Below are 12,409 nucleotides of genomic sequence, written 5' to 3'. Positions count from 1 at the left end.
CCTCCTCCTCCTCCTCCCCCTCCTTCTTCTTCTCTCTCTCTCTCTCTCTCTCTCTCTCTCTCTCTCTCTCTCTCTCTCTCTCTCCCTCCTAGGATCATTTTCACTGTAATTGTACCTACAATGAAATTGTTGTGCTTTCAAATAAATTCCCCTACCTGTGGCCAGTGAGAACAGTCCAAATAGTGAAACAAGCCAAAACATTGCACCAGCCTTGCTTAAGGATTTAATTTCCAGAAAAATTTCTATTTCACACAAGACAAGCCTGCTTCTAATTCATTTGTAAAGAGCGGCTAAAATGTTAGAGAAATTTATATCAGTGGTGTATTATATGTGATGTTCAGTGGTCTTCATAAATGAAGTGGACTAGAAAATACTTAAATTCAAATATTAAGTCAGACTAAGGATTGGAGGTTTGATAACAAAAAAAGAACACAAAATTAGATTACATACAGTCATGAATTTCTGAGATACTGAGAATTTTTTAAACTCATTCCTTGCCATTCTTCTGAGCCAGTAATCTTCCCGTTGATGACATTGATGCTAAACAGAACAGAGTAATTCTTAGAGGCAGGTGTACTTATGGGATGCTAAAACGTATTTTAAAAAATATTTTTGTGAATGGAGATAGAATTTCTATGTTTTATAGTTTATGAGTGTCAAAAATCACATAAGTGATTTGAAGTTGTAGAGAGAAAGAATGTCTCATTTCTCATACTTGTGATCATTTCTTTTATTTCAGTCACACTTAGAATTGGATAGTAAAATAAAATATTTTACTAACTATAGTAAAATGAAGTCCTTCACGGTGTATATACTAATGTAAAAGTGTAAAACATAATCTTTGATAGTTTTTTAGAAATAAACAATGCTCCATGCTAAGTTCTATTTATACAGGGCTGATTATGGAAATGAGAGGAGCGTGTGACTTCTATGAAAGTTCTTCAATAATTAAAGAAAAACTCACTAAGCTACATGCAAATTAGAAACAAAAGGCTCATTTGTCTAAATGCCAATGATTTTATGCTTCTTAGAACTGTGAAAACATCAGATTGATAGCATTAGATCAAGCAAGAAAAAAAAAAAACCCAGTCATTTTGATATTGGGATTCTCAAAAGACAAAGACCAGGGCTCCATTTCTCAGAAATGGCTAGTGATGCCTAGTCCCAGTTATCAATTTGACTATGTCTGGAACAAACTATCATCTAGAAATCGAGGGCACACCTATGATCCAGATCTTGAGGCTAGAAGACACAGTCTTTTATCTGGATCTTAAGGTAGTGGTCATGAAAAGCTGAGGCAAGGCAAGGTGGTACATGCCTTTAATCCCAGAGACAGAGGCAAGCAGATTCTCTCTAAGTTCAAAGCCAGCCTGGGATAGAGAAAGTTTCATGTAAAGAAAAGCTTAGGTCTGGTCCTGGTGGTGCACAGCTTTAACCTGGGTCAGACCTTCTGCTGGAGGCCTACGTAAGGACAATGGAAGAAGAAAGGGTCCATTCCTCTTTGCCTGCTTGCACTTACTTGCCTGCACATCTGTTGGAACCTACTTCTTCAGAATTCGAGCTTATACATAAGACCAGCTGAAACACTCAGCCTCCTGGGACTGAGCAACTACTAAATTCTCGGACTTCTCATTCAGAGCTGCCAATTGTTGAGTTAGTTGGACTATAGACTGTGAGTCATTCCCATAAATTCACTTAATATATAGAGACATTCCATACGTTCTGTGACTCTAGAACACCAATCTTGGTTATATACCCCAGAGGATGCCTCATTCTATCACAGAGATATTTGCTTCCATGCTTATTGATTTTCTATTCATAATAGACAGAAATTGAAAACAACCTGAATGTTCCTCGATGTAAGAACAAATGAAGAAAATATGACTCGACAGGCAGTGGTAGTGCATGCCTTTAATCCCAGCACTTGGGAGGCAGAGGCAGGAGGATTTCTGAGTTCAAGGCCAGCTTGCTCTACATAGTGAGTTCCAGGACAATCAGGGCTACACAGAGAAACCATGTCTCAGAAAACGAAAAGAAAAGAAAAGAAAAGAAAAGAAAAGAAAAGAAAAGAAAAGAAGAGAAAAGAAGAGAAAAGAGAAAAAAGAAAATATGTCTCACTTATTCAACAGAGTATATTATATAACTCAGCCATCAAAAATAAACTAGGTAAATGGATGGAACCAGAAAAGATCTTTCTGAGTGAGGCAACCCAGATTCAGAAAGAAAACTATAGTATATATTTCCTTATATGTAGATATTAGCTGTTAATGATAAGTTAATGACAATTCATAGCACCGCAGAATTATGTATAGAGTAACGAATAGATAAATCTCATTAGGATGGATGAGTGGGAGGGGTGGGTGGGAAGGGGTAGATTTGAGGGGATCTATGTAAGAGGTGGGAGGGGGTGAATGTAAGGATGTGGATAGGAGGGGGACGGGTGGGAGAGGGAGGTGAGAGGTGGGTGAAGGAAGAAACACAAGGAGATGCAGCTAAAATTAAGGGTCATTTGGGGGGTGCTGTGGAAACTTAATACAGAGTAGAAACTTTCTAAAATATCTACATATATGAAAGCTATCTAACTTTAATCACCAAAATAATAAAAGAAACAGAGCCGACTGGCCACCTCTTGCCACTAAATGATATTCTGAGATGGTGTTATAGTAACTAGTTGAATTGTTTGCCAGAGGGGTCCCATGAGAATATCCAAAAATTCAGGTTGTTGTCAAGACTACAAGCTGCTCTCCACAACCTGACTGTAAGGCCCCATTGCTTAAGACAATACCTATACAACTCCTTAAGCATGGGGAAAGTAAACATATAGCCCTCACTCCTACATATGAGCAACTTTAATAAGGAAGGTACGCTGCAGGCAATGAACAAGAAATGCAAACAACAAAACAGCCACAAACCGTTTGGTCAACTGTGACGCCCTACCTACAAGATTCTCTCAGGCAACGGTGGCGCAAATCTTGTGCAAGTAACCAGCCAATGTTTGATTTGAGTTAAGGCCTACTTCATGAGAAGGAACCAATGCACCACACAGCTTAGGTGGCCAAGAACCTGAGACTAGATAGCCCAGGGTTTATTGAGAGACCTTGAAGCCTCCATCAAATCCTTCCACTCAGGGATCCATGCAAACAAAGGAAGCAGAAAGAATGTAAGGGCCAGAGGGAATGGAAGACCACAAGGAAACAAGACCTTCTAAATCAATATGATGAAATCACATATGAACTCACGGAGACGGGGGAGACCAGATGTCATATATATATATATATATATATATATAATTTAGTGTTTCTATTGGATTCCTGAGTTTGAGGCTAAGTGGATTTCTGTTTGATGTCCCTTCTCTTGGGCTCTTCTCCTTCTGCTAATTAGTTTCATCCAATTCTGATGTATTAGTTTTTGTTTTATCATATATACAATAATATTCCATCACAGAAATTCTAAATGTGAGATATGTATATGTACATACAGACATGATGTATTTAAGTGATACAGAAGAGAAGTTATATTCAGAATTAAAATGTATACATTGGGTTTAGGGTAGATAACTAGATGTAGTAAGGTGCTTGCCCTGAAAGCACAAAGACCCTAGTTAGGCCACCAGAACCTAATCTCAGCACCAGGGAGCTGCAGGCACAGTGGTGGATGCCCAGGGCCTCTCTGTTTACTTGGTAAGCTTGAACCCAGAGGAAAATTTTGTTTTTAAAAAGTAAAATAAATTAACACAGAAGGTGGGTGGCATATGAGCAATGACCCTTGGCTTCTACGGGCATGCGCACATATGTACCCACAGAAGTATATGAGCACAAATACGTAGCCCTCCTCAGTTATCAGTTATATTATAATATAGTCCCTTAGTAGCCTGCTTGTTTTCTAGTGAGAGACAGAAAGAGTGGATGGATCTGGGTGGGAAGAGAGGTGGGGAGAAAGTGGGAGGAGTAGATGGAGGGGAAACTGTAATCAGGATATATTATGTGAGTGAGAAAAATATCTATTTTCAATAAAAGAGGGGAAAAGTATGACTATCTGCCTGTGTGCCACCTGTGAGCTGTGGCTGGAGAACGGTTCAGTGGTCAGAAGTATTTGTTGCTCCGACAGAGGGGGCGAGCTCAGTTGCCAGGAGTCACTTGATGACTCAGCACCTGTAGCTGTAGCTCCAGTGACTCAGACACCTCTTCTGGCTCTCTCAGGCACTCCAGGGAGTACACACACAGGGGTAGGCAGTCATGTACAGAAAAAAAATGTGTCTTTTTTTTTTTAAAAAAAGAAAGAAGGAAAATAGAACAGCAAGATAGGAAACTGCAAAAACTGAGAAGATGGGAGGATAAGAGAAAAGAGGGAAGAAGTGTGTAGACTTTCAGCACCACACCCAAGCAGTCAACATAAGGCAAAAGTTCTCATGAACACTGGGAGAGTTGATAGCTCCTGCTGAGAACCTGGGATAACATATTAAAATAGCCCTAAGCCCTAAGTTTTTTGTTTTTTAAATCTGGATTTAGAAGCTGTGGTGACCTGTTGTCAGGCTGGCCGGATCTGTGTACGCACGGACCACCATTACATAACTAAGCAACTTTAAGGGTGTTTGAGAACTGGTCAGTCGGATGCAACCAACTATGGAGACTCAGTTTTAATTTGAGTTTTCAGAAGGCGGCTAAGAGTATTGAAGAATTTTCTTTTTAAGTCTGGTAGGGTTTTTTGTTTTTTGGTTTTGTCTTTTCTTTCTTAAAACTACCTATTCAGTTTTAGCCCTTTTATTAGTTTATTTTTGTTGATTCATTTTACAGTTTTTTATATTTTCTGCATTCCACCACTATTTGACCATGTAGCTGATGAAGATGCCTCCTGCTGTGTTGGCTCCTGGTGTGTGATGATTGCCCCATTGCTGTGCAGATGGCTTCTATTTCACGGGATCCTCCCCCCTGCCCCCTCCCCATTCTTGGGTTTATTCCTGGGTCACTGGAGCCCTTCAGAAAGTTGTTGCTTATGCTTATACCTTAAACTGTTTTATCTATATTTTTATTCCATAGCTTTAATGCTTCATGTCCTACACAAAAATTCATTTTGAATTTATTTTTGGGCAAAGTGAGAGATAGAGACTGTGTGCTAGGTATGCCCAACCCAGGCGTCAATCTAGAGAGCTAAACAGGAAATTACAGAGCTGTGGTGCCAAGATGAGCAGCTACCTTGGTGACATAATAGCTCCATTAAATGTTCAAAACTTCGGTTATATTTGTGAAATATAGTTAAGGCATCATAGCTTTTTAACTGGCACGTGCTAAGATGCAGCACACATCCACATGCGCATTTTGCATTCTGCACTAATGTCTCGCTACCCGCTCATGTTGATCCACATCTTTCTCACTATGCAAACAAGTCAGTTGTCCTCATTACTTTTACTTTATTCCAGTTGGAATCAAGCTCATGTCTTTGAATGAATACTCCTTCCACGGTCTGTACCATAGATCATTTGTTCTCGATCCTTAAAAAACCTCCTGTAACACTGTCTGGTTCTTTCGCTGCTGTCATACTGCCCTGTCCCTTGTGAAAGCATTCTTTCAGGACTGGCCTATCCGTATCTTTGTGCTCCTTAGATAATGATAAGAACGGCTTTTGACTCTCCTGAGTTTTACCTCCCTGATTTTCATGCATGTCTGTGCGTGTGTCAGAGCAAGCGTGACCAGTCTGGGAGAACCTGCAGAGGGGTGTATGTCCTCTCCTTCTGCCATACGGATCCTGCGAAGGAGGACTTGTGTCACTGAGCTTGAGTCACTGAACGGGTGAAGCCATCTTGTTGGCCAGGAGCACTGTTTTATGAAGTGTGTCGGTTTTTCTTTCAGTCAGAGGCAGGACCTTATTGTTTTTCCTGGTTTGATTCATGCTAGACATGTTCCAAGCTATGAAAAGATGTTTATACATGTGCACAAACTGTCCGCATTGCATCCTTCCTGACACTTCCTGTCCCCACCTGGGACAATTGTTTGTCTCACTCACATTCCGCTCAAACCCCAAACATTGCTCTACTTAATGTAGGTTCCTGCCAGGAGGGAGCCAGTCTCTCATACCCATTCTCACACCTATGCCAGCCCCGTACTGTACCAACTGTGTGGTTCACACATGTATGGAGAAGCCATAAGCACCTCAGCCTTCCCCATTTACTTGCTTTTTCCACTTTCTTCCTTACTTCAAGGGTGGATATTCTCTTCTTTACTATACCTGTAAGAGTTGTGCATGGAAGCACAACCAAAAGTGTGTTGGAATGCACAATTAATAACAGTAGAGATAGCAAAACGAAGGAATCTTGTTTTAGGATGAAGTGATTCAACAATCTATGAGCCCTTTATTGTACACTAAAATTTGTACACATATGTCTTTCTTAAGAAAACTCTCAAATATCTGGACACACAAATATTCAAATAAACTATGACCATTATCATACTATGTCTGTAAAAGTAGCTTATTTTTGTTCAAAGTATAACTTTATAGATGCATCTCTAAATACTGTGCTACCCTAATTGTGTCTGTTGGCAAAGAATATTTTAGCATTCGCCATTACTAGAAATTCCTGGTCCCAGGGTCTGAGTACGGACACTCTCAGCTATTCTTAGGGAATATGGAGCTTACAATTTTTTGTTTTGTTTTGTTTTTTGTTTTTGGTTTTTCGAGCTTACGCTTTTATGGCTCTGATTTTTCTCATGTTTAAAAGACTATGGCATAGAGCTAAATCAATGCTAGTATGTTCAGTTACAGGGGATTCCGGAGATCAAAATCATACCTGCTTTTATGTTTACAAAATTTGACTTTAAAAGTGAAGGTTTTATTTATGCTGTGTACAATCTATGATGTGTTGTACAAATATGGAGTTTTTGCAACAGCCCTTGGTAGGTTGTTGCACATTTGCTTACTCTACCTTATAGGTTAATCTTTTTAATAGGACAAGATTATTGTGTAACTCAGTTACATCAGGACTCTGTAATGTCTCCTTTTCTGCTAATAGAATCATGTCCATTTCATCAATACCATGCCTGGCCCTACGGTTCATGTGCTCTGCCACCATGCCTGAAATACTTGGGGAATCTGATAAACTTCAGATATGTTCAACTTCCAGGCCCTGTTTACTAGTTTTTATAGCTTAGTTTATTCCAAAGAAAAAGAGATTTGCATTCTGGAAATTGCGCAGGCTCTTTGCTGGTCACTGTGCAATTGCCAACTTTCTCATCTTGAGAAATCTAATTCATGTCTATTCTCAGCGTCAATGTCATTTCCACTTGTTATGCGTCTGCATTCCACTGATTTACTTGTGTTCCTACTCTTTATAGCACCACTTCACAAGAATTAACACAGACCTTTAACTGCCCCATCACATACTTTCTATGTCAGAAACAATTTCTTGTTTATACATTCAGTCCTGGGCAATGGAATACTCCTAGCCAACTACTCATGACTAATAAAGCCAGAGAACCTAGAGGAGAACCTACCACTGCTACTTTTTTACACAAGAAAAATTTCTAGCTGCATTCTGATGTTAATATATAATTATATATATATATATACACATATATATATATATATACATACACACACACACATATATATACATACACATATACACATATACAAATGAGTAATATATATCTCTAATAGTAATTTGATATTACTGATATATATCTATATATCAACATATATATCAGCAAATATATATATATATATGTGTGTGTGTGTGTGTGTGTGTGTGTGTGTGTGTAATAATTAAAGAAGGTGTTAAGCTGTCAAATAGGACAACTAGATGAAACAACTGTTTCCACCACTTCTTGGTTCCACCCCTTGGATTGTTCTTCAAAGATCAAGAGACCATCAACAGGGGAGGCTCTGTACTGACTCCTGGTTTGGAATCCATGTGCAATACTTACTATCAATCTCAGTAATGGCAGATATGAGCATATTGATGATAAAGGTGATAAATGGAAAGATCTGTTCAGTACCAAAGTGATTAGGTAAGACTAATTCATTATTGCTAAATCTTGTTTGCTTGGAACCGTGTAAGCTGTGTTCTCTGTGAGATGCTTAAAAACCAACTCTTGTTGTAAAATTAGTGAAGATACATCATCACCAAAATGTGTCTGGTATTTCAAAAACAATCAAATTCTGTATTGATCATATCACCTGATTGCTAGAAAGAAATAAAATAACTGCTAGAAAGAAATAAGACCTTCTATTTTGAAATCATTTGGCCTCTTTATAGCTGATCCCAGATACTTCTTACTGACACCATGACAACTGTGCAAAGATACATAGGAAATACAAGATATCTGTTGAGGGATGAAAAATTCAACAAAAAGATCTTCATAGTCAACGTATAATCTGTGCTTTTCAGTAATTGAAAATGTAATATTTTAAGTGTAATTCGAGAGAACGTACTAGCACACCTACTGAAAAAGGTATTGAAAGGAAGAAAATCAGTCTGTAGCAGTTTTAGAAAGCGTTGTGGACTCAGGTAGTAACTCCTAAATCAAATGGATAGAGAACTTTCATTGGATGGAAAGGACCTTTACGTTTAAATCATTTTTTTTAAAGGCAAATAATTCCCATTACCGATTGTGTTCAGAATTTTCAAGTCATAGGACCTTTAGCATCTTATTTTTATCCCAAGAGAAAGTATTTTTAATTTTTTGTAGAGAGTGGGTACAGAGACTACACTGTTTATCAAAACATGTATTTTTCAAAGAAGTAATGAAAGTCATGATTATCAGCTAGTTGGTTGTCAAAGGCCAAAACTGAAAATTTATTGATGTTAATGATGATAATCATGACAGTAAAAGTATCTAAATCACAGAAAAGCAATGCTGTTCCTAAGTGCTACAGAACAATTTGCAATGATTAGTGGGAAAGCATGCTGATATACTGGAAGCAATATTTTGAAGGTCATTCAGCTATCAGCTTGCCTTAATGCTATTCAATTAAACACACAGTAAAAAAACTATGATTATTTATGGAAAGGATTTTGTAGTACTTGTAGAATAGTATATTACAAATTCTGGCTGGATGTAAGAACAGAAACGGCTGATCTAATGCACCATTAAGCAAACTGCATCTTTGCTGTACATTTTTAAAGCATTAAACTAATTACGATGAGGTTTGGATTTTAGTATATACGGCATATTTAATCTTTTTAAGAGCCTATCAAGTTGAATCACGAGATGCAACTTGTTTATGCTATAAGCAACAACATGCAATATTAACAAAGCACAATACCCTAGCTTAATTAGAAAAAGTCTATGTGATCTTAAATACATTTAGGCATGTAACACCACATAGCTCTAATGTGAACTTAGATTTAATTATATTTGAAACTAATTTATATGACTTGCAACATTTTCCGTTCTTCTCCATCTCTCTGTACAGAATGCTGCACTAATGGCCTACTTAAAAGTAGCCTCTCTTGAGGATGATGAGGTACAGGATGGAGGAAGAGAGTCTTGATGGTAGGGAGAAACCCTGGCTGACAAGATCGCAGGCTGGAACCCACCCCAATTTGATTGTTGGGTGGAGTTCATCTTGTTGTGTCAATTCTTTGAACTGTACCTTACAAAGACTCCTCCCATCTGGCCTCTGCCATGATATTCTATGGGCAGAATTAACTCATAGGGAAAAAGCAATTTTTCAACTCCCTTCTCTCCTCTTCCTCCTTTCCTTCCCTCCACACTGCTAACCCTCTTTGTCCTCCTGACTCATCTCTATCCTTTTATTTCCTCTCTATACCTCTCTCTCCTTTTGTCTTTCTTTCTGAGAGGATCTATGTTGCCCAGGCTACCAGAACATCTGTAGTCTTTCTTTCTGTCTCTCCTTCTACAAAGCAGTCTGATTTCAAGTATGCACCACCACAACAAAGCTCTATTTCCTACCCGTAACATTAACTTGAAATTAGGCAGTTAATGACGACCAGAGAAAGCATCTAAGAAGTCAATAGAGGCTGGCCTTGGTGTGCTTTCAGGCTACTAACTCTCTTTTTTGTGCCTGGACTTTGGCTTAGTGCCAGAGAAATCTTTAAATTTCAAAACAAACAAACAAACAAACAAACAAACAAACAAACAGACAGACAGACAGAGTCACCGTTTTCAATACTCAAAATACATTTTGGCAGAGAAGTTCACTCTCAGCGACTGGTTGGCCAACCTTTTCATTCAGCTGAAGCTATGAGTGAAGGTGAAGCAAGCTCATTTCTGGAGAGCAGAAAGGAGTCACCTCAGAACTGAGTCTCACAAGCAGATCAAAGGAGATCAAGACTACTTACCTTCACAAATCGTGATGCCATTCCCAGAGTACCCCGGACTGCAGAAGCAGGCTTCCACACCATTGTGCACTTCACACTTGGCATTTGGGAGACACGTTGTCTTGCTGCAGTTTTGTGTGTAGGAACAATTCAGCAAAGTGGAGAAACCCACTGAGGAAAATCAAGACATAGACCTTGTCAAAAAACAGCAGACATCTGTCCCACCCTTGCGCTATAGACCAATACCCCCCAAACGCTTTTATTCCCTTGCCTTTAGAGAGGTAAATTATAAAAGTCCCCCAAATGACTCACCTAGCTAAATCACAACAGAGAAATGACTAAGCCTACAGATTAAGAAATATAGTGTGTAAATTTTAGTAAAATTAAAACATGCTGGAGAATCCAGACTTATAATAAAAACCATGAGCTCATCATGTCCTGGAAACTTTGTATCCCTCTTCACTGAGGTGAACCGGCTACCTCAGAAGGGGTTGCCCCGCGGCAGAGCGGCTCCCTTCTCTGGCTCTGGGAGTCACTTTTCTCTCCAGAATCGGGGTAAATTAAACATTTGGGTCTCTTCAAGACAAAATCGTTTATTTTTAAGATGTCACTTGTCACATACAGGAGAAGAAATGCACCACGTCCCTTCCACGCTGTTCTGGCAATTGTCATTCTGCTCTTTTTACGACCAAAAAAAAAAAAAAAAAAAAAAGTCTCTTACGGTAACTTGCATTGGAGAAATTAAATTAAACAATTCAACACGGTGTGGTAAGATTGAACTCAGCACAAAAATGTGTTCTGGGGACTGTTAGGAACCGATAAGCAAAGTCATAGAGTGTTTCTTTTCACTGTCTTCTTCCAGGCCCGCTTAAGTGTGAGCTTGGTAGGGAACAGGGATGGATCACAAAGCCATTGTTCAGAAAACAGTTATCTTAGATAAAGTGTCCTTATCTGGTACCAAGAGATCCCTACACAGTCAATTCTAAATCCCAGCCCTACATAAAACTGTATGTACTTCCTAACCCTGAATTAATTTGCCTTCTGAGAAGTGATCTATTATCTGTCCCCGGGCATCACCAAACCCAGGTTTTTAAATGAACCCAAAGTCCAGGCGGGCAGTAGCCTTAAAAATGTCAGGAACCTTCTCTTATGCATTTGCAGCTTAGATTCCCAGGTTTCTTGGGGCTGGTCAGTAGAAAGGTCAAAACTGAGACTTCGGGGACTTTCGGGATTTCTCCAGGAAGAAAAAAGGTAATAGTCTTGAGCTGTGGGTTGCAAGGTCGAGAGTGGAAAGGCCGAGCAGAAAAACATCCTGTGAGAGCCTGCGTCTGTTTTCCTTGGAGACCTTGCCAGACACACTTGACACTTGAACCCCAGCTAGTGAGAAATCGCTTTCCCTGGTTCCCTGCAGGTGGGCGCGGTGCAGCCTCCCAGCCCAGCCCAACTCACCTAGAAGCGGGAGGAGTCTCATTGGAAGCCGCGGAGCTGGCGGCAGAGCGCTAGAGGCTAGAGTGCAGGTCTGTCCTGGAGCTGGGCAGGCACGGCAGGGTCTCGCTCTGTCCCCTGTGACGCACAGCTTCCTCCTGTCACTTTCCGGCCTTTTTTGTGTGAATGTGTGCACGGCCCAGACTCTGCAGGCCACGTCCGGCAGCCAGGCCCCTTCACCCAAACAGCCCGGACTCCAGTCTCAGCCTGTGGCCACAACTCCCTGTCAGATTACAGGTGGGACTGTGGCTTCATATTGCTCAGGGAGCAGCCACCAGAGTGTCCTCAAAGCTTGTGCGCTCAGATCTCACAGACCCATTGGGAACTCCTTCCAGCAGAGAGCACATCTCAGAGGGCCCCTGACTGCCTATCTATTCCCTGGTTTCTGTCCTGAAAGGAAAAGAGGCCAAGATTGGCAACAGCGGCCCAGGATCTCTGTCACATTTTGTTGTTGGTGCTGCTCAGTTTTAACCCGATGGGAGATTAAAGGACCGAAGAGAAAATCTATGGTTAAAAAAAAAAAGTCAGCTTTCTGAAAGCTGCGGAAGCACAAAGTATTCTTTTCTCTGTCAAGTCCATTTCACCGCTGCACCCCTTACCCACTCTACCCATCCGGCGCCTGTACGATTTGTGCCTTACATCCAAGTT

General features: G+C 40.0%; 1 protein-coding gene across 2 annotated transcripts in view; it reads right to left on the bottom strand.

The window, feature by feature from the left end:
• The window catches only part of Adgrl4 (adhesion G protein-coupled receptor L4), a 103,640-nt gene extending 91,673 nt beyond the window's left edge, over positions 1-11,967 (bottom strand). Inside the window, exons 1-2 of one of the 2 annotated variants that reach the window (XM_021158256.2) lie at positions 11,726-11,967; positions 10,298-10,447 (exon numbers count right to left, since the gene is read on the bottom strand). In XM_021158256.2, the coding sequence (XP_021013915.1) occupies positions 10,298-10,447; positions 11,726-11,747 (172 nt within the window). In that variant the 5' untranslated portion in view covers positions 11,748-11,967. The remainder of the gene's footprint in view (positions 1-10,297; positions 10,448-11,725) is intronic. The other variant, XM_021158255.2, reaches the window with a different exon arrangement.
• Positions 11,968-12,409: the final 442 nt, after the last annotated feature.

This window comes from Mus caroli, chromosome 3, assembly GCF_900094665.2.
Source record: "Mus caroli chromosome 3, CAROLI_EIJ_v1.1, whole genome shotgun sequence".
Taxonomy (NCBI): Eukaryota; Metazoa; Chordata; class Mammalia; order Rodentia; family Muridae; genus Mus; species Mus caroli.
The sequence above is the reverse complement of the archived record's forward strand: the minus strand, read 5'-3'. Positions and strand labels throughout refer to the sequence as shown.